Source organism: Schistocerca gregaria, chromosome 2 (genome assembly GCF_023897955.1).
Source record: "Schistocerca gregaria isolate iqSchGreg1 chromosome 2, iqSchGreg1.2, whole genome shotgun sequence".
Lineage (NCBI taxonomy): Eukaryota > Metazoa > Arthropoda > Insecta > Orthoptera > Acrididae > Schistocerca > Schistocerca gregaria.
Window position 1 is genome coordinate 84,912,662 of NC_064921.1, and position 24,273 is coordinate 84,936,934.

General features: G+C 38.6%; 1 protein-coding gene across 1 annotated transcript in view; it reads left to right on the forward strand.

Annotated features, from left to right (window-relative positions):
* The window catches only part of LOC126336370 (dehydrogenase/reductase SDR family member 11-like), an 83,288-nt gene that overhangs the window by 35,570 nt on the left and 23,445 nt on the right, over nt 1-24,273 (forward strand). The window contains exons 4-5 of the mRNA XM_049999975.1: nt 15,031-15,160; nt 19,607-19,759. Coding sequence (XP_049855932.1) covers nt 15,031-15,160; nt 19,607-19,759 — 283 coding nt within the window. The remainder of the gene's footprint in view (nt 1-15,030; nt 15,161-19,606; nt 19,760-24,273) is intronic.

A 24,273-nucleotide genomic window follows, 5' to 3' on the forward strand; every position in this document is an offset into this window, starting at 1 on the left:
TTCTAAACGGTTAACACCTAAGGGAGATCAGCATTCGCTTGCTGGGTGTGAACTTGGCAGACCTGGGTTTTCTGAGCTGGGAACTGGTGAGCTCCGCCCGTCCTCTGGAACCGTAAGCTCTGGATATGATTAAGCTATCATCGTGCAGCGTCACGGTGGAACGTTGTATATCACAGAAAATGAGGATCTCGGTTTTGCCGCTCTTATCACGAGGATGTTACACACCTCGACAAGAGAAGCCTCAGTCGCAAGGTGTGCTGCACGCTGATGAGAAGCATGGCTGTTGAGGTGGAACAGACATTAGCGGGCAACCTCTAGGAAACATTCCGCATCTCAGTTGTATAAGGCTTACTGAAGCATGTAGAGCTCTGTCTGCTTGAGCCTATATGGTAGAGGAAATTAGTGTAAAGGTATGGACGTTTATAGGAAAATTAACGTAGTCAAATCAAATGTTCAAATGTGCGTGAAATCTTATGGGACTTAAATGCTAAGGTCATCAGTCCCTACGATTACACACTACTTAACCTAAATCACCCTAAGGAGAAACACACACACCCATGCCCGAGGGAGGACTCGAACCTCTGCCGGGACCAGCTGCACAGTTAACGTAGCCGGTTGGAATAGTTGTGCACTGTGTATACGCAGCAGTACGAGATCCAGAATACTGACAAATGCTGTCAAGTGGTAACGCATTTGGTATCAGCAGTACAGACATCAACGATTCAGATGGTAGAGGGTAGAACTCAGTACAAAGGCAGTCTACTCCGTCCGGTGTTAGTGTAGGAAACAGACACTATTAATGTGTTGTGAACATAAACCACAATTGTGACAATGCCACGTGGAAAGCAGTTATCATGAGACGAAAGAGCAGAAATTGGTGCGTACAAGGAAACGGAACACTCTAATTGCCAAATCGCCAAGAAGTTGAACTGCACATGTACAGTGATCGATAATTTCGTTAGATTGGGGGAACGGTATAAACAGAACGTAAAATACCGGCAAAGTGGAAATCTATCTGAGCCATCGAAACGGTTCCTTTTTCACAAACCGTTATTCTTCTCAACTTGTTTCTGGCTTACACTTGTTTGACTTGTTTCTGACTTAAAATTTTCGGTAACTGCCAGACGCGAACAACAAATTTTATCAAATGGAAACATGTTTCGTTCAGGAGACTGCAGAAACCTGTTCTAACATTCAAAGGTAAACAGGCTGGATTGAAGTTTCCTGAGAAACGTTTGTCAGGGACTTCAGAATAGGATAAAGTGATCTTCAGTGATGACAAGAAGTTTAATTTATATGGGCTGGATTGATTTCAGGATTATTGGAATGAACTGAGAATATATCAGCAGGTAAGACTGAGCAAATTTTTTGGTGGCAGAAGTGTTGTGATTTGAGCGGCCTTCTACACTAAAGATAAATCACTCACTGCTTGATTGAAAAGAACAGTGAACTCTAACATGAATAGTTAGATTCTAGAGACAAAACTGATTTGAATGTATGAGAATATGGGGAATGACAGTGTAGTGTTTCCACAAAACAATGCATCTGTGCATGTTTCTGCATCATCTAAAAGTGGTTTGAAGATAAAGATATTGTTGTCTTGGGGTGGCCTGCATGTAGCCTGGATATGCATACTATACAAAACAGTTGCGGAATACGTGAAAGGCGTATTTATCGAAATTGGATGGCAGTGTGGGGCTGTATGTGAGATGAAAAGTTCTATACGAGAAGAATGGGCGACAAATTCACTACAAGAACTACAAACCCTAACGAAATCAATGCCTAAAAGAATTTTTGAGTAAATGGGAAGAACGGAGGTTCGACAAGGAACTAACAACGCAATAACACAACAAGCAAGTGAGAGCCTTTATACCAGTCTCCACCTAGGAAATGCAAACACCTTATTTTGCTACACGTTTTATGGAAGAAACTATGTAATTCCGTCATGCCTGTTTATGTCTTATTTTATCTACTACTTTCATAATAAATACGATACAGAATGCTACAGTCATTGGCAATTACTTTAGTAGGAACACCCCCTTTATACTGATTTGCACCACTGTATGTCCCTAACTGCTCGTGGGAACATCATGGCAAATCATTTTATTACCTCCACTCCTAATGTGATCCAATTACCGTCTGAGAATACTCACATCCACTAATCAAACAAATGAGCGAGCCCAGTCCCTGTGAAAAATAAGATTGTATTTACCAACGGGGCTGAAGGAGTCATAAATCAGAATGCGCCAGTAGCGCTGAAGAGGAAGAATGGGACATTTGAAAATGTGTCCCCTTTCTACGAGTGCATTCATAAACCGTTAGGCAGAGCTTGCTGATACCTTAAAGACGATGGAACGGTTACGAAATAGTACCTTGTTGTTTGAGACTAACTGGGTAAAGCAGCAGGTGCTTCTTAGGAAGTAACAAAAAGTGGGTGCCTATGATAAGGTTTAGCATCTTTCACTAGTAATCTAAACGTTCTCGTTCTCAGGTCGAATCTTGCCACTGTTTACATTATGAATAAAATCACCGGCAATGGCGGCTGATGACTTCCAGCGCGAGATGCGACCCACGTTCTGCTAGTGGTTTTGCCAAAGTAGGCAGACAAGCGGACAGAGGTTCAGGGCACTCACTTGCCCTTGGAGTGGGAAGCAGTCCGTAAGAGGTGGAAGAATCAGCAGTGATCAATGGTATGCGAATATAGAAGGCAATCGAAACTATTGCATTAAGGACGTGTAATGTGCACCCACATAGTACGTGGATTGTAATAGGAAAAGTGTCACTACGATGTCTCCATTGGCAAAAGATCTAGTACTATTCTTTCACTCAGACAGCCAATGGGGAAGTGATCATGAGACAACAATTGAATTACCAGCAAAACGATAACGTTGTACAAGTCGGAGCTTGGAATGTCAGAAGTTTCAATGTTGTAGCGACCCAAACAATCTGAACGGGAAATGTAAATATAGTGACGGTCAGAGAAATTAAGTGGGAACTAGACAAGGAATTCTTGTCGGAAAAGTATGGGATAATATTAGCAGCAGCAGAAAATGGTGTAAAGGGAGTAGGAAACACTGTGAATAGGAAGGTAGGGCTGAGAGTGAATTACTATAAATACTGCAGTGATAGATTTTATTCTCATCAGAATTAACAGGGAACCAAATCGACAACGGTTTAGGTATACATGCCGATGTCGCAGGCAGAAGACGAAGACATAGTGGACCTATGTCAGAAATATTGAAAGGGTAATGCAATACGTAAAGAGAGATCAACATTTAAAAGTCATTGGCAACTGGAGTGCAAGTGTATGGGAAGAAGTAGAAGAAAGGATTACACAAAATATGGGCTTTGTAATAGGAATGAGGGGGGAGAGAGACTAAGTGAGTTTTGCAATAAATTTCAGTTAGCAATAGCATATACTCAGATCAAGAATTACTAGAGAAGAAGGTACACTTAAAAAGGTCCGGGGAGTATGGGAAAATTTCAGTCAGATTAATCAAGATCAGGCAGAGAGTCCGAAAAGAGTTACTGGAATGTAAGGGATACCAAGATCATCGTCATCATTTAAGACTGATTATGCCTTTCAGCGTTCAGTCTGGAGCATATTCCCCCTTATAAAGTTCCTCCATGGTGCCTCTTCTGATGTTAAGCCTATTACTTCAAAATCATTCTTAACCGAATCCAGGTACCTTCTCCTTGGTCTACCCTCTACTGCTGAACCCATGACTCTCTTGGGTAACCTTGCTTCTCCGATGCGTGTAACATGACCTCACCTTCTAAGCCTGTTCGCCCTGACTGCTATATCTATAGAGTTCATTCCCAGTTTTTCTTTGATTTCCTCATTGTAGACACCCTCCTGCCATTGTTCCCATCTACTGGTACCTGCAATCATAGTAGCTACTTTCATATTCGTAACCTCAAACTTATTGATAAAGTAACCTGAATCAACCCAGCTTTTGCTCCCATTTAACAACGTTGGTCGAACGATTGAACGGTGTACAGATAACTTAGTCTTGGTACTGACTTTCTTCTTCAGAGGGAGAGTAGATCGTAGCTGAGCACTCATTGCATTAGATTTGCTACACCTCGCTTCAAGTTCTTTCACTATATTGCCATTCTATGAACATATGCATTCTAAATACTTGAAACCGTCCACTTGTTCTATCTTTCTTCCTCCTATTTGGCACTCAATCCGTTTATATCTCTTTCACACTGACATTACTTTCGTTTTGGAGATGCTAATCTTCATACCATAGTCCTTACATTTCTGATCTAGCTCTGAAATATTAGTTTGCAAACTTTCAATCGAAACTGCCATCACAACTAAGTCATCCGCATATGCGAGATTGCTTATTTTGTGTTCACGTATCTTAATCTCACCCTGCCAGTCTATTGTTTTCAACGTATGATCAACAAATAATATGAACAACAGTGGAGACGGGTTGCAACCTTGTCTTACCCCTGACACTACTCTGAACCATGAACTCAATTTACCGTTAACTCTAACTGCTGCCTGACTATCTATGTAAAGATCTTTAATTGCTTGCAAAAGTTTGCCTCCTATTCCATAATCTCGTAGAACAGACAATAACTTCCTCCTAGGAACCCGGTCACATGCCTTTTCTAGATCTATAAAGCATAGATACAATTCCCTGTTCCACTCGTAACACTTCTCCATTATTTGCCATAAGCTAAAGATCTGGTCCTGACAACCTCTAAGAGGCCTAAACCCACACTGACTTTCATCCAATTTGTCCTCAACTAATAATTGAACTTTCCTTTCAACACTAAATGAGAAGATTTTACCCACAGCGCTGAGTAAAGAGATACCTCTGTAGTTGTTACAATCTTTTCTGTTTCCATGTTTAAAGATTGGTGTGATTACTGCTTTCATCCAGTCTGATGGAACCCGTCCGACTCCCACGCCCTTTCAATAATCCTGAGTAGACATTTAGGACCTGAGATTCCACTGTATTTGAAGAGTTCCGACTTAATTTCTTCCACCCCAGCACTGCAATCTATTGACCATTTTCTCCTCTTCCAAAAATGTGATTCTATTTCATCCTATCCTATCCTATTGTGCATCGAAATCTGAAACATTACTGATAGTATTTTCACCTACATTTAGCAACTCTTCAAAATATTCCCTCCATCTTTCCAAGGCATCAACAGGATTCACCTGCAGTTTTACTGACCTGTACAAAATACTTGTCATTTCCTTCTTACCTCCCTTTCGAAGACTGATAATTACACTCCAGAATGGTTTTCCAGCGGCTTGACACAAAGTCTCCAACCTGTTTCCAAAGTCTTCCCAAGATTTCTTCTTGGATGCTGCAATTATCTGTTTGGCTTTGTTTCCTTCTTCAACTAACTTTCTCTGTCTACCTGAGTTCTAGTATGTAGCCATTTTTGATAGCTTTCTTTTTCCTTTCGCAGGCAGGCTTGGCTGTGTCATTCCAACAAGCTGTTTGCTTAATCCTACCTTTACACACTACTGTACCAAGACATTCTTTAGCCACTTCTAGTACTGTGTCCCTGTACCTTGTCCATTCCTTTTCCAATGACTGTAATTGACTACATTCAACTAACTGATACCTTTCTGAGATAACTGTTATGTAATTGTGGCTGATTTCCTTATCCTGAAGTTTCTCCACTCTTATCCTCCTACATATCGATCTGACCTCCTGCACTTTCGGCCTCACAATACCAATATCAGTGCAGATTAAATAGTGATCAGTGTCATCAAAGAATCCCCTGAATACACATGTGTCCCTCACAGCCTTTCTGAATTCCTGATCTGTTATTATATAGTCAATGACAGATCTGGTTCCCCTGCCTTCCCAAGTATACTGGTGAATGTTCTTATGTTTATAAAAGGGGTTTGTGATTACTAAGCCCATACTGTCACAGAACTCCAAGAGTTGGTTCCCGTGCCTGTTGGCCTCCATATCCTCTCAAAATTTACTCATAACCTTTTCAAACCCTTCTGTTCGATTTCCAATCCTGGCATTAAAATCACCCATTAAAATCACCCATGAGCAGAATACTGTCCTTGTCCTTTACTCTAACAACTACATCACTGAGTGCGTCATAAAAACTATCCATCTTATCTAGATCTGTCCCTTCACAATGCGAATATACTGACACAATCCTAATTTTCTTGCTAGATGCTGTCAAATCTATCCACATAAGTTGTTCGTTTACATACCTTATTGCAACTATGCTGGGTTCCATTTCATTCCTGATGTAAAGCCCTACACCCCATTGTGCTATTCCTGCTTGGACTCCTGACCTTGTATTCTCCCACTTCCTCTTCTTTCTCACCCCTTACCCGAAAGTCACTAACAGCTAAGACGTCCAACCCCATCTTACTTACAGTCTCTGCCAGCTCTATTTTCTTCCCAGAGTAGCCTCCATTGATATTAATAGCTCTCCATCTCTTTACACTTCGTTTGCCAAGTCGTATCTTAGGGGTCCCTGGTTTGTCAATTACAGGTGGGACTCCATCACCTCCAAAAGTCCGAGGCATTTTACTCTGATTGTTACCAGCATCATATTTAAAGTACCAGGGAAGAAGGTTGCTAACCTTACTTGGCCCGGGTACCATTGAGTTTTACTCCAAACGGTTGAGGGACTAACCAGTGGATTTTGTAGTCTTTGCCGTCTGAGAACAAAGGTGGCCACGACTCAGAATATGTCCGAGATGCCCAGCCATATTCCAAAGTAACTGGTATCCCGACCGTCAGGACCACTGACTTGGCCACTCATACGTTGCCCGTGGTTCATGAACTAGGAAATCACAACAGGAACCCACATCCTGAACCAAGATTCCGATACAAATTCTGGTCACAATTTAGTAGTGATGAAGAGTAGGCTGAAGTTCAAGAGACTAGTTAGGAATAGTCAATGTGCACAGAAGTGGGATGTGGAAGTACTAAGAAATGAACACTACTCTTCACGTTTTCTGATGCTATAGACACTGTGATAATGAAGAGCTCAGTAGGTAGTTCAGTTGAAGAGTAATGACATTTTTAAAAAGATAAATCACAGAAGTTGGAAAGAAAACCATTTGTAAAAGGGCTAGTGAACCATCGCCGTTTTTACAATTGTTAGCATAGATCCATTTGTCAAAAATGAAAGATAGCCCTAGAATTAGGGTTTGTCACGTAAATACAAAATAGTTCATGGATCTTGCAGAGCTCACAATCGACTGAGTGTAATCGGAGAGCGTAGTAACTCTGAAGCCAGGGCAGGTGGCGCTCGTGCCGAGAAACATGTGTCAATTGGCGTCCTTAGGTAAAGTGACAATAAAAAAGAAGGAAATTAACACTCCCGTTATAACAGTATGGGAGCGTTGGTACAAATAATGTAGTTATACATCAAAGAAGGTGGCGCTTACGCCGAGAAGCTTACGCCCAGTGGCATATACATCCAAAATAAAAAAAATTACATTACTATATTAGTGAAGCCCACAAACGGTATACATGTCAGAACTTTAAAATTGACAATAATGGCTCTTGTCAAGACAGAATTACGAACACTGGTAAACGATCCTGTTAATACACATTCACAGGAAAAACCAAAAATTTTTAGAGCCAGGCAAAATCACATAAGGGTCGATGTAGTAGCAACATACATCGTAAGAAAACCACCATTACGTAAGGCGTAAGTTTCTCGGCGTAAGTGCCACCTACTTTTTTGATGTATAACTACATTATTTGTACCAATGCTCCCATACTATTATAACGGGAGTGATAATTTCCTTCTTTTTTATTGTCACTTTACCTAAGGACGTTATTAATACTGCTAATTTACAAGTTGTCTTTGTACGCCAATTGGCACATGTTTCTCGGCACGAGCGCCACCTGCCCTGGCTTCAGAGTAACTACGCTCGCCGGTTACACTCAGTCGATTGTTAGCTCTGCAAGATCCATGAACTATTTTGTATTTACGTGACAAACCCTAATTCTAGGGCTATCTTCCATTTTTGACAAATGGATCTACGCCGACATTTGTAAAAACGGCGATGGTACATTAGTCCTTACTAATGTAAAATTGTAAGTACCAGTCGTCGTTATCATATTTCTGTAATGCAACGGTTCTCTAATTTGTGTTGAAATTTTTTCTTGGCTTAAGTTTCATACTTTTCTAATGTAAGCTACGATGTTCATTGTCCTTAGGCTACCTTCTGAAGAAGACAAATTTATGTTTGTCGAAACCTAGGTAAGGAATTTCTTTATCCATTGCAAGTGGTCGGCTGGTTATAATTGTATTACGTGGAACCGATGCTGTTGTGCAGCTGTGTTCCAAATATTGTAATGAGAAGTGGTACAAATGAGAACGGTGACAAGATTAACATCAGAATTGGGGATCATAGAGTGGACAGAGTGCAGGAATTCAGGTACCTGGGCAGAGGGCTGAACGAGGAAACAGGGACAAAGAATCAGACTAGCAGTGGCAAAATGGGCATTCCTGGCGTAGGGAAGTATACTAGGATGAAACAGATCTCCATCTGAGGAAGAAATGTCTGAGAACATTCGTTAGGAGCGTAGCAGTATGTGGGAGTGAAACGTGGACTGCTGGAATACGGTAACAAAAGACAACAGATGCATTTGAGATGTGCTGGTACAGTAGAACCTTGAAAATTAGGTGGACTGATAAGGTAAGGAACCAGAAGGTTCTCGACAGAATCGGCGTGGACAGAAATGTCTGGAAAACACTGACAAGAAGAAGGGACCGGATGATAGGATATCTATCAAGACATCAGGGACTAACTTCCGTGGTACTAGAGGGAGCTACAGAGATTAAAAGCTAGAGAGAATGGAATATATCCAACAAATAGTTGATGACGACTCAAAAAGAAGTGACGTAATCTTTAGATGCGTAACTCCCCCATTTCAAGCAAGGCTGTGATCGCATACCATGATATTATAGACATCTCAGAACTCAATCAAGAATGTTCATTCCAGAGGATAATAGAACTCGAACAATGAAACCAAAGGAATAATAGAGAGATAAGAAAAATAGAAAGATGAGAAGAGTGCCACTTTCGTTGTGACCTCAGATATCTGAGAAGACCTGAATACACCATGGCAGGGCTCCTCTGACTTACAGCTAGCCCTGATATATGTATCCAGCCCCACGAGGTGTTTCAAATGCCAGTGAGCTGGCGACACAATGTGGAGTTGGGGTGGTGAAGCAGCTTGAGGAAAATGTGAAATGGTAGCAAATGACTGACACTGACTGATCATCTCCAGCAGTATGAATTAACTGCGGCGGGAGTCACCCTGTCTGAAGCTGAGATGGTCAGACTTTCGCTCAGAAACAAAAAATTCGCGAAATGAAGGTGATGGAGTACATCCCTTCGATGAAGCCAAAAAAGAATATATAGCAAAGAAACCTCCACTCTTGCTCTTCTTTAATTTCTTTATGGAGACACCTGTGTGCAAGGTAGATACTATGACACAGATGTTGTCCAGTGAACTATAAACCACTGCTAGCACCTGTAGTTGCACCTGTATGTGCAAAAGTAAACATCACCACTGTTACACATAAATGTTACAAACTGCCTCACACATTGAATGTTACACCAAAATCATAACAGAGATCCCCATACATAGTCGTTTTGTAGCAAAATTGTAGCAAATTGCTCTATACATAATGATGTTACAGCAAAACTGTAAGAAATTGCCCCATATGTCACTGTGTTAAAGCAAAATTGTAACAAATTATATGCTATATAACTATGTTACAGCATAATTGTAACAAAATGGCCTCCTACACCATTGTTTTCCAGCAAAATTGTAACAAAGTTCCTGACATATCGCTATGTTCCAGCAAAATTGGAACAAATTACCTTGTGCAGACCAACGTAAACAAAGTTGTAATAGATTGCTCCTTACAGTGAAGATGGTAGTGTGTACTACTGGGTCAATGATGGTCATTATAACCTTGGCAATAGGACTACATTTCACTGGATGCTTAGTGGATACAGTTCAGGTGGCAATGGTGGTCAGTTGATGTATTGACTGTCATTAGCCCAGATGCAATTGGGATAATTATTGTCAGCTGATATGGGGAGTCACAGAACTTCAGATACTATTGACTACAAAAGTGAAGGTCAGTTGACATAGTTACACCAGTTACCCCACTGAATGTGACTACCATTATCACATATTGCATTGTGATGTGTACCATAACCAGACAGTGGGTATCAGTTATTGGAGCTCAGTCAAACAAAATCTATACATCGCTTAACACCTTGGTGACTAAGCATTTATACACATCTTAGCACACAATCCCTCTTACAAAATCGTGATGTAATTTTCAGATACACCTCCTACATTTAGAACACATCTAAACTTCTGTGAAAGTGTGCTACCTAATTATATTCTCATTTGAATTAGTAGTTTTTTCTGTATCATCGTTACAAATATGATACGAAGTCCTTGTGGAGAGGGTGTTTCTCCCATTCACTTATTTTTTAACTATATAATTATGTTAGTATGTACTAGATTTTAAAGGATAGGATCCCATAACACACACACACACACACACACACACACACACACACACACACACACACACACACACACACACACACACACACACACACACACACCATAGCTTCTGAACTCTTTTTTTTTTTTACAATGTGTTACATGTTGCAATATATATGATTCATAGTGTAAGAAGATACACATTACTTAGGGATTTCTTTTCGTTTATGAACTATCACATATAAAAGGACACATGAATAAGCTTAAGTATGATTGCAGGTCCAGACTCACATTTGGCATGGTGAGTTCACACATATAAGCATGAATTAATGCACTGCATTTTTCATTATAATCTCTCGTGTGTTCAGATGTTGGTTGTATAGTTTGATGTGTAAGTTTCGTCTATTTGGTCCATAAAGATCCAAAAAAACTAGACGTGTATGGCTGCCTGCCTAGTCTTTTGTCTATAAATCTTTTTATGGGATAGCAAGTATACATTACATTCTTAAATATTCATTGTTGCAGATGTTTTGGCTCTGTTTCATTGAAATTTTTCACCTTATGAAAAATATTGCTAGTGCCAATTATATATTGTTATAATTCCTCTGGGGAGGGTTGTGTATTTCTGCTAAATATTAGGACTGAATTATCATGTAATGGCTCCCATTTGGTGGTAAACAATGTCACCATGCCAACTGACCATCCTTGCCCTAATCAATAGTATCTAGTGTAATAGTTGCAACGATTTCAATTGACAATATTTGAACCACCCTACATAATTGAGGTTTATGGTGAATACCATTATCAACTGACCATAAATGCCCAAACCACTAGTATGCCAGTCACCATATCAGCTGATCAACATTGCCCAAAAATGAATTAAGATTAGTATCAGTCACCATATCAACTGACCATTGCTGATCCCACAATGGTATCCACCATACTATTGAAGTAATGCCAGTCACTATTATTGTGACAATGGTGTCCGTCATTTCAACACTTTTATCCAATATATGTTTGTGATGATTGGTGCAAACGTTAAAAATTATTGTATGCAACGTTGATGTATGGGATATAACATTTTGTAGGGCTATTTGTTACAACTTTGCTGTAACATGACAATGTATGCAACAATTTGTTACAATTTATTTGGAAGTTTATCTGTAACCAAATATAAAATAGGAACATTGCTGCAATTTTGCTGTAACATGGTGATCCATAGGGCAATTTGTAACACAGTGATGTACAAGGACAAATTGTCTGATAGTTTACACTGTGCAATAGAACTAATTGTTACTATCAGCAGAAGCCGACAAACGTCTCTTAGTTAAGATATAGAATAATATCATAGCATGAGGATCACTATAATGTTTATTGATTTTAATAAACATTTTAACTACACAAAAACGCAATTTTTACTAACAACATACACGATTTACACATGGGAATGACATTCTTATCGTTTATACAAACAGAAAATTATTCTAACCATAAGTTCACATTAAGCCATATATTAGATTATTAGAAGTTTAGTATGTGTTTTGTAATGCTGCAAAACAATTGTGTATCTATTTTGATAAGTGAGACAGTTAAGCCTTTTTTTTTTTTGAGCAAGAACGAATTTTCGTTCATGATTATAAATCTGTAAATACCCTTGCATGTTAAGATAAGCAACCTGCATTTGTTTTGTACTTGAAATCTTAACATATTATAATAAATTATTTTTTGTGCAACGATAATGCTTTTTAGGTCTCGAAGTTTCCTCTCTGTATGTGGAAGCTTGCTCCATAATTATCTTAGGCCATGTTATGTTATGACTACAATCTGTATTTTGTGTATTATGAAGTTATACTTGCGTACTACGAGAATTATAGATTAAGTGATATCACGAATTAAACACTTTGTCAAAATGCATCATTTTTAGAACAGTTTCTGGTGATAAAGGTTTGGAAAACGTGACGCCAGTGTACTGAACAGCAGTAGAACATAATTCGGGATATGTCCAAGTGAAAAAGTCATCGAAAATCTTAATTAACTAGTAAACAATATTGGTTATATTTTCTAGTGTAGAACATAATGCATTCTTTGCTTTCCCCCTAAAACAGTGCTTGGTGGAGTGAAGCATTATTGAAAAACACATACAAATGTTATCCCCAGTAACACAGCATCACATGTACATCAGATTAAATGCTGACACTCTTTACGTTTTTCACGGATATTTTGGTAATCAATTTAAACATTCTGTTGCTAGTTTATTTTCACATACATTGTAGAAGTGGTATTACTGGACGTTACATCATTTGCATATTGTAGATGTGGTAGTAACAGTATGAAAAATAAAAGACGTGTACATACCTCATGTGTCTTTTACATACATTCCTTTTAGATATGGAATTAATGTTGTTCACCAGATGTAATGTTGTCTGTGTGCATGAGTGTGTGTGTGTGTGTGTGTGTGTGTGTGTGTGTGCAAGTGTGTGTGTGTGTGTGTGTGTGTGTGTGTGTGTGTCGGTATATATCTGTGGCTATATACTTTTAATAGATTATACAGACAGTGTGGATATAGATATATATTTAATTTATGGGATCCATTATGCTTTACACCAAGTGTCGTACAAAGATCCAACAAACTCTTTGACAAGTGCTGCTTAATTTGCCAAGTTACACTGGTTTTAACTATATCTTTATATTTTTTTCATAATTAATCGATTGGTTATAAACATGGTGCTGTATTCATTTTGGATGAGTATGTTTCAACAAGGCGAAGGTGGACGTTCAACAGTTATGTTGTGATTAGCTGCTTCCTTTTAATGGTCAGTAGGATACTGTGGTGTCATTGATTGTTTCGTTTCATTTGCCACAGTTGTTCAAAGATAAAAGGTGTGTCTTCTTCGGTTGTAACCTCATAGAAACGGACCATAGCTTGTGACATAATGAATACAGTAAATGACCTGTACATATGGCTGCAGGTTTGTAAAAAAAGTGCAGCAGAAATCATATATACATCCTACTTAGATCTGTTATTGGTTTTCTCGGTGTATCACAGATTCACCGGAGCTCTGATTTGTTGGCACTCTTCAAGGATCCTTTGAGCTACCGTAGCAGCTATAAGTCATAGACTCCAACTGCACATGACTGGAATGAAAAGTTGGACTTTGGAAGACACATGTGATAAAAAGTGTAGGAATCGATCATGAATAAAACATATACAACGTCTAACTACAAGTATTGGCTTATATATTCGCTTGTTAATCGATATCTCGAAATAGCGATAGGAGGAAGTAAATCTTCTGTTGTCATTAACGAGACAAATTGCGAACCAGTTGGAGAATAATACTTCTCACAAGGGTACATTACTGCATACTTGGAGCCATCATTTATAGACCACTGCAATATTATTTACAGCAACGATGACACAGACAAAGTCGTGCATTTAATTTTGTGTTCAACAGAATGTGTTACACGTGTGAGCCATGTGAGCGATACATTAAAGAAAAATTGTACAAACACCAGAATGCAGTTCCAAGAGTCCAAGTGCATGAAAAGCACAGTAATTGAGAAAAGAATGAAATAGGTTGAAACTCATTTCTTATGCCACTCAGTCTGAACGTTGCGGACACACGAAAGGAAACTAGGGAGAAATGAAGAGAATTAAAGTTCAGACAGAAGTAATCCACGTTTACCGGTGGAACTGTAATTCGGTTGGAGACGATAATGGGAGATGAGTTAAACTGAATGGATAGCGTCCTCAAAAAAAATTATAAGGTAAAAAAATGAAAGTAAAACATGGGTGTTGGAGTGTATTCGAATTTATTAAAACGATGCAGAGGGAGTTATGTGATACTAAAAGTAGTGGATAAGTTTTGGTCTCTGTGCATCCAAATAGCTGATGACGGCAAGGGAAAAAAGCTCTTTTCAAAAAGGGAAATATGTTGGCACAAAGACATTAATTTGGGGGCAGTAAGCTTTTTATGAAAGTATTAGTTTGGAATGTAGCCTTGTGTGTACGAGAAATGTGGGGAACAGACGGATAAACGTTGATGATTAGTAGATGGTGTTAGTAAACAGGCAGTACTGTGTCTAATTTTGGCGAAAAGAGGTTATTGGAATTACTCGACCAACCAATAGAAGGGATAGATTTATAGAAAGCATCGTGAAGTGTCAAGGAATTAGTAATTTAGTATTTGAGCAGAGTGTAGGGGAATCAAGATTGTAGAGCAATCAAAGGACTGAATATAGTAAGCAGGTTCAGGTGGATGTCCAATTTAGATTTAGCAGTTATCCTGCTATGAAAGTGCTTATATAATCTAGAGTAACATGGAGGACATGCATTAACCATTCTTCAAAGTGATGACTACTACAATACCTGATATACAAAAGTGGAATATCGGGCCTATGACTCTTTATTTGAGAAATGTTTTAGTTTTCTGTACAGGTCACTCTAGAGTAAAGTATCAGAGTGCAGTTTTTCTCCTCATAAAGCAAACAGCTACTATGTCTGAGTCCTGCAACTATCTGTTCTATTTTCCAGCATCGCAGGACACATACCGCCGTTCATAGCCGCAGTAGCGATGTACGGTGCCAGCAAGCATGCAGTGAAAGTCTTGCTGGAAGGGTTGAGGAAGGACCTCATGGCCAGGGGTAGCAAGATACGAGTAGGGGTAAGTCACCTAATGTAGTCACAACAATGCAGCAGATGGGTACAGACCCTGCTATTGCACTGAGTGAACCTGCATAACGATAGGGCAGTCTGAATTGTCATTTTAATATTCGTTCCACTTGCTGTGACCAATCTGAACTGGTTGTTCAGCTAAACACATAGCACACTAGTTTGTAAGACAGAGAGGTGAACTGGAGCCCCAAGGATATGGTGGAAACAGTTATTCTTTCTTTTCTTTATTTTTTTCCTGAATAATAGAGTGAATCCAGGAATGCTGCATCTAATAAGAAAATAGAAAGTAAATCAGTAATGTAATTTATTCAAGACAGATATTGGCAAAAATCTGATGGGCAACGCCACTGCAAGAGGAAGCATTCTCAATATCAATCGCAAAATTGAGGAGGATGAAGGTGACGAAGGAAAGAGCAAAAGGAAGAGACAAGCAATTCAGCCACTGCTACCATATTTTAAGAATTTTAAAAGTGCTCTTCATATTTCAGAAAGTGGCAGCCAGGAAAAAGTAATATATCAGAGTGGAGAGGACGGTATTATCAAATGTGGTAGTCTGATTGTAACACGTTCTCTTGCCTTACCTCAGAAAAAAATTCTTTGACATGGTGTCATATTTACGAAATATTACTGTTCTGTAATTTGTCTTATTTGTAATGTAACTACTGTTAGTTTTCTCATTTTTCTATGTTTGTCAACATTTTTACTTCTATAAATATTAGTAAACAGCAGTGAAACAAAATTTAAATATTTTACACATTACATACTACAAGGATTTGCATTCCATTAGTAAAGACAACTGAAATATTATTTATTATTTACTTGAATCCTTAACAAACACATTTTGATAGATAATATACAAACATGTGTAAAAAAAAACAAGCAAAAAATTAATGTGTATATTATCACGAGTGGCGCCAACCACATTAAAGACCTTTCGAGTAAACTCACTTCATAAATTTGATTTCAGGTCTCTATCATAAAATGAAATAAACCATTGGCCAACTATTAGGAAAAACAAAATCTGATGACAGTTTCCGTAGGAGTCAACTACACTGTACACAAATGTGCTCACCAAAAATCAGCAAATTATAAAATTACATTACAAAGACTCGAATAACTTTATGCGACAATAGTGCCGAAAGTTACAAAACAAGAGATGATAAAATCATAACATTGTACCGTTTAAAAGAATTTGTTAAGTGAAAGTAGAATAGATTTTGTATTTGGAGATAACTGTCATCAAGGAGTGTGACTAAATGAAATTTCAAATGTTTGTTTTACACCACAAACAGTCATGGGGCCACAATCACTCAAACAACGAAATTTTTAAAAGATTACATAACTAGTTTCGTCACACTGAGTTATCATTTTCAAATGTAATCACAAACCTGGAAAACTGCCTTAATAATTGCAACCACACTTCTCTGAAATAATAGAAGAATACATTAAAACCTTAAACCGAAGCAAAGCCTTATTTGAAATATGATGAAGAATATATTAAAACCAGTAAACTTATGCAAAGTCAGAAGAAATGGGTCACGACAATTTTTGGTCGATAATTCATTTCACACTTTAATGACGAACGGTATTATATGAGTAGCCCCGATGCAAAAATAAGTTTCAGTGCCCAAAACCCGCTATAACACTTTGAAATTGGGCGTAGAAGATCTTGTTTGGTTTGCAAAAGCCGCTAACTGCACGTTGTCTTAGGGTGCAAAGTCTGCTAAATGTCCAAAATTTGTAAAACCTGCGAAGTTCAATATGCAGTTGCTGTGCCATGTCCTGATGCAAGGAACGCGAACTGACACCAGAATTACGAATCTAGACATTCAAAGCTATCTTTCAGTTTGTTACGATTCGAAGGGATATTTTTCTCATTCAGAGTTAGGTTGGCTACGCTGTAACGAACGTGTACGCAACAATGAAACTATCGCTGCCGATGACTTGTTGAAATATGCGTTAGTGAGCACCGTTCAGCTGGTCAATAGGATGTTTTTTGATGTATTTGCGTGAGTCTTTTGAAGAAAACAAGTTATTTTGTGGGCGGCTTAAATGCAGCAGATGGCACAAACAAAGTTTGAGTAATTGAAACAGTAGGAATTCCACAAGAGGGCATACCTGTCGTAACAGTTGCAAATAGACCGGAAGGAGGGCGAAGGCCCCTCATGGAAAAGCAAGTGGCAGCCTGATCAGTTAGAGAGAAATGTTACCAAAAGAAAAAGGTAAGAACATGAAAAGTATTACTGAAGCAATATTATGCAAAGATTACTGTGTTTACACTAATTGTTATGACATAATTGGAACGATTAGAGAAAGGTATTGGTAAGTGGCATTTCCAGATTCAGAAAGCCAAAAAAATTGGTGTTCACGAAAGGCATAAACAAGATGATTTCTCTACTTCGTGGAGAGCCCTTCTACAACTTTGAAGCTGGAGATGGGAAGAGTATCCTGAAAAGGGGAAACAATTTCTGCAAAGGAAACACACCAACACCAATCACAGCTGGAATAAAACTTTCAGAAGCCAAACTCGGAAACATCAAAAAGCTTTTATAGCTCCACATTGGTAAAGACCAGGCGACCAACAGCAAACTCAAATTCTAATCGAGGTTTTACACGAGCAGGCAGGGACGCTAGAATCTCTCCTGCCGCTGCCAGTAATCTGAAGATGCGGCAAGCGATTTTAAATTAATGGGTAGTGTTGAGGACGATGTCACTTAAAAGCAATTTTCAGCTGATTTCATTTTGTAGAATTTTTTGTTGCTATTTTAACTAAGATGCAAATTCCCGCCAATTTTATTATTTTCCAAATCAATTTCGGTGTTTTACTAAAATGCAATTACAAGCTTATTTTATTTTCTGCTATATCTTTTGATGTCAAAAACGGAATGGTATTTTTTTTTGTAAAAAACACAATGTTGAGCATTCATGTCTGTTCTCTTTGTGACATTAAATAAGTCAGTTTTTCCCGGTAAAATAATGTTCCCTTCGTATTTTTATAAGCCAGTTTCGTAGAATTTTCAGTTTTCTCTTTGATATAAAACGAGTTGCTTTTATACTGGCAATAAGTAAATTCTAGCTTACGTCATTCGTAACTAACACCGAATAGCGGATTTTGCAGCCGAATATTTTTTAATACGTAACTAGATCGATACATTTGCAAAATCCACTAACTGCATAAATCTGGTGAAAAAAACAGGTCAGTCAATAATTCACTTATGATTTTAACGTATAAAACACAATTACAGATTTCAGCCATTAATACCGTGTATTTAATTATTTTTCCATCAATTTTTAGAAAAGAATTGAAGTCTTTAACTTTAATAGTTTGGGTGAGATGAGTTTTCGGGATATCTCAGTTTCGCTTATCACGCAGTTAGCGGCTTTCGCATCTGGGTTACACATATACAGTACTATTGTATTACGTCCTGCAGTGATGCAACGATCATTTTTGTGTTAGCCCAAATGGGAGTCCATCGTCTTCGTAAGATTTCACTAGGAGGACACAGTACGATTGCGTGCTGTGTTCTAGGTTTGGGCTTTCTGCGCGTTATAGGAGTGGCACGTGTGATTCTACGTTTGCAAAATGATCGTTGGATCGCTGCAGGATCGTATGGTAATGCAAGAGTATATAATATCTTTCTTCACGATGTAGTTTTCATCTACAATGCATTAAGTCGTGAAATGACTGGTAAACCAATAATTGTCATGACGTAACCCATTTCTGCTGCCTTCGGTTCAGTTTACTGGTTTCATTGTATTTTCTGTAATATTCGAAAGAAGTGTGCTTGCAATTATTAATGCCGTTTTCCAGGTTTGTGATTACAATTTGAAAATGACGACTGACTGCGCCAGAAGTAATTACGCAGCCTTTTAAAAATTTAATTGCTTTAGTAACTCTGTCTCGACGACCGTTTATGATGTCAAATGAACATTTTAAATTTGAATAGATTTGTTTTGGTCCCTCTAATGGTAAATATGAAAATTATAGCTGACGCTCTTCTATTGCCATACATACACGAGTAAAATTAATGTCTTCTCATTATAAACCTGCGACATGAATATCTTTTATACTCTGGGCAAAAATATGTTATAACCAATATCACATCGTAAAATGCCAATAGCAAATTAAAACGATAATCCTGGGCCAAGGTTTCACGTAGAGCGGGCGCTGTATGAAAATGTCAATGGACGCCTGGGGGGGAGTGATATTTTTGTCATATAAGAGAATCATCCATCCTATCTCCTGTAAAAACACAAAAATTTTGCATACGTAGATTTGTTACGCCTGTATTTTGCACTCATTTTTATTGTAAAATTGCATCATTCTTCAGCTTCATGTTATAATTAGTATCGTATTCCACCGATTTTCGTTCAAAGACCAAATTTTAGTACATGGCTATGCTAGTTAAACTAAGTAATGACCATTTCATTGCAGCAAATTTCCCCTGGTATGGTGGACACCGAAGGACTGAGGAAAGCGTTGCCACAGCTCAACTTGCCCAAAGAAGTAAAAGAGCCGCCTGCATTGCATCCAGAGGACATTGCTGACGCTGTTGTTTACATGCTGTCGCGACATCCACGCGTACAGGTCAGTAGTGCTGTTTTCTACGACCTGCAATCCTGGTATCACATGCCGAGTAACTAAATGTAAATAACCACCGAACAGCTCTGGTACCAAGACCAGTCGTATAAGAGGGAACACAAAACATTGCGGCAGGCGGACATCGCACTATTCCGCTACCAGACGCTTGTATTGCATGGTGAATAATCGCCTGTTAATTTCTTCCCCCTCACTGTTTACGAACGTGACTCCATTTACCATTTACTGCTGTGACGTTGCTAATTCCGGATCGAACATGAGAAGGACTTTTTTTGTCTGAAATTGAAGCCAGTTTTGCAGATGATACACTCTGAATATTTTCACAAAGATCGTAAGAATTTAGCATGTATTTAAAAGATTTACTCCATGTACCAATAACCAACGTCATTCCGTTTCATACTCAGCCCTAGCAGTTCCACGAACAGACTCGTACTGCGCTGTACTGCCAGCCGTTACATCCAGCTCGCCTTCCGTGACCATCAATGTCACCCTCTCCCCGTTGTTATTAGACAAAGGTCTCCCAGATATGACGGAAGACGCTATTTTCTTTTTAAGCTTACTGGAAAGTGATCGAGCGAGGTGGCGCAGTGGTTAGCACGCTGGACTCGCATTCGGGAGGACGACGGTTCAATCCCGTCTCCGGCCATCCTGATTTAGGTTTTCCGTGATTTCCCTAAATCGTTTCAGGCAAATGCCGGGATGGTTCCTTTGAAAGGGCACGGCCGATTTCCTTCCCAATCCTTCCCTCACTCGAGCTTGCGCTCCGTCTCTAATGACCTCGTTGTCGACGGGACGTTAAACACTAACCACCACCACCACCACTGGAAAGTGACGTCAAAATGGCGTATACTCGTCCAGCCCATTTGCCGACAGCTGTCAAGTTTCTTTGTCACATCGAGTTTTCTGGAAGCCGTCATTTTGACGTCACCTCTCAATAAGCTTTATAAGCTTTGAGAGCTCCTAATACATATGGCACTTCACTCAGCAGAGCTAAAAATAAAATAAAAAAGATGTCAAAACCCTCGTAGCTCGAGGTGTAAAGACACTGTGGCCGCAATCTGGAGTGCTGTTTTAATGTTTCGAAGGTTGTCGCTTAGACGTCAAGCTATGGAATATTACGAAAAACTGAAAGCGGTCACGACACATCGAATACACTGACAACGTCAATAGGAAAGTTGCCTACCGTTTATCGATGAACGAATTCGTTGTTATTTAAATGGCTTCAATACTGTGCTGAGTTGCGAATGACATTTGATAATACAAGATTGCCAGATCAGGCATTCCTATTTGAAAGTTATCTCTACATGACGCCATAGAGTATCGACCATTAAATTCATGTACAGAAAGATAATGCTCTGTTTGTATGCGATGACCAACAAGTGAAAAATATTGCTTAAAAGTGTGTCACATTTTTTGTGGTTTTTTTTTGTGTTTTGCCAGCCGGTGTGGCCGTGCGGTTCTAGGCGCTTCAGTATGAAACCGCGGGTTCGCTACGGTGGCAGGTTCGAATCCTGCGTCGGGCATGGATGTGTATGATGTTTTTAGATTAGTTAGGTTTAAGTAGTTCTAAGTTCTAGGGGACTGATGACCACAGATGTTGAGTCCCATAGTGCTCAGAGCCATTTGAACAATTTTTTTTGTGTTTTCATCAAATTAATGTTTGACTTAAACCTGATGCTGTGCCAGATATGTAAAATGTAATGAGGCACTTGATTAATTTTTTTACCGATTAAAATGAAGTTTGTCAATCCAGAAATGTGTCTACATATCTTCACATTATCATGATATCAATATATAATTAGTTTCCTGATTGGTACCTAATAGATAGCACTCACGAAACTCTATACTACCAATTTTAAATGCAAAATTCCAGAAAACTGTCTTCTTTGAAATACAAAAAAGTAAATGGATTCTTTATTTATGCTTCCTACACAGCATCCTATACTGCAGACAGTATTACTTGCAATAGGGGTGTTAGGTTCAAAACCACTTCTAATAGATGTAGTGGTCCTATAGATGTAGTGATTCCGGTTATTAGCAACATAAAAAATTGCGTTCAATCATTTTCTTTCTTTTATTTCATCAAAACAAAGTTGTGACCTCAATGGTTGTTACATAAGTTACTGGTCACATACCTTCTCCTTCTGTATTAAACAAAAACTATCATGAGAGAACATTTTTAAATCCATATCTTACAATATTAAAGATAGACGTTATCTAGTTCACATTTATGGCCATCCATCGCACGTTAGTAATGCATATTACACAATTCATCGGATATTCTTTGAATATTTTGCCCGGAACTTTTTCTTATTTTCTTTGGTTTACAGCTTGGAAAGTGTTCCCATGTGTTGCCCGACAGCAGTAGTCAATTCTCTCAGCATCCATAATGAATTCCATTTCTTGTGCGTGTCAGTACTTTTCTGTAGAATTCGCTTGGCCAGACGGATATTACGTAGCATTTATGGAAATAAATTACACGCAGTTACATTCTTCACTGCGTAGAGAAAAGACAACGAAACATAAATTTACAACTTTGTATATATACGCATTCGTGTGTACGGCTGTAGGTTGTTACCAAATTTGTGTTTCCCGCAACATTCAGGACGCCTTAGACGGACAAAAGAAAAAGACTGGTCCCTCAGAAACGATGTTATCACGTACACTTAATGTTTAACATCTTTTAGTATTAACATACGGATTCGAATTTCAACATACCTACTGCTTGGATTTTTAATAAAAATCAGTCTTTCGATACCTGCAAGTAGTGAACACATGTTGGGAACATCTCAGGCCTGACTGCATACTTAGGACGCATACTGGATGAAAGCTAAACTGCATTAAAAATTTTATCGTCTTCGTCTTGTTATTCAAGCATTCATCAAGCCACTTCTGGCGTCAGTCTTGTACTCAGTCTTCCAAGGTCTTCTTTGATAGAGGGTCGGAATCTCGACGTTTTCAGAGTCATCCAGCTTTCGAAATTCATGTAATATGATCACTCCATTGTCTCCTGTATTCCCTTAATTCGTTCAGCACGTTGTAAACGTTTAATTCCTTGCGGATATCCTCGTTTCTGATCATGTCTTTTCTAGAGAACATCTCACACAGCTCGCAAGTGCCTCAGTCTAGTGGTCTAGGGCTGTAATTGCTATTCTTTTGTAAAAGTTTTTTCCTCGAATTGTTTCTCAGGAATTTTTGTGTTGGGCCACACATGTGACTGAACTTCCTGTTTTGATCATGGCGTCAGTACCTAAAAGTCAAAATATATTGTAGATATCTGAAACCTGAAAAATGTGGCACTTATGATTTATTAGCACTGTTTTGGCTAGTACAAAATTTTTATCCACGAAGTCTATAATACGTATTTGTTTTGCTTTTCAATATTGATAATTCATTACCTTGAAACGTCATTTTGAATTCGTGGTATAATTACCAAATCGTCGGCATTCAAAGGAGAATTTAAGATTGTGTCAATATTAAAACACAATATAGTTGTTGTTTGGTTCTTTCACTCTCGTCCGTATAAATATTAAAAACAGTGGGAGTTACACGGCTACCTTGTCTCATCTCTGTTAGTCACAATTTCTTTTGTTATATGAGCGTTTAGGTGTACGTTTGGTAGCGTATTTTGGTAGACATATCTGCAGTGCTCCCACTGGTGTATGCGATACCCTCTCCGTCACGTTACTGTCCCCAGTTTAGCTTTCGATATATTGTCGACATATTTTCGGAAGTATCACGGGACTTCAGAAAGTATCACTGCTCAAAACATTTGTGGACTATTACGACAGCTACTTCGGAAGATCTCCATTTTCAAGTACAGCTACGTTGTCCTGACGTACGTATAACATCCGGTGTGAGTATATCTGGTGACTGTCCTCGTTATATTTCAAGTGAAATTCTAAAATATCCATGTTACGTACATTTTGAACTGTTTTATACAGTGTGGCGTAATATTTTGATATAATTTTGTAGACATTTCCTATAATTTTTGACACTTCATGCCATACATGTGAACTACATGACTACATATGACACATTCAGCTCTCGCCTAAAATCTAGATCTGTAGTAAGAGAGACAGATGGTATTATGCTCGATGCTGACCTCCTTCCTCTCATTTATTTATTACAGTTTTCAAAAAAGAGATAAAATCGAAAGAGAAAGGAAAATTTGCGACTGAAATTTAAGTCCTGAGTGCAGGAGAACAAATTTCTCCTGTTAACTATCTCGTGGAAGGGGAGGGGGGAGGAAGGGCTCACAGATCCACTAATGTTAGGCGAGATTTTTCAATATGAAGAATGATTGCTATCGTGTGGTGTTAAAGTAATTACCCCAAGTACACTCCGCTACTGCAACCTATAACACTGCCCTCCCACACATCACTATTAAAATTCTCCCTATTTGCATAAATTTTGAAAGCTTATACAAAAGATATACAAAAGAATAACTTTTTACGTATCTTCATTGTCTCTTTGTTGTTGTCGATAGCTCAAAATCTTGT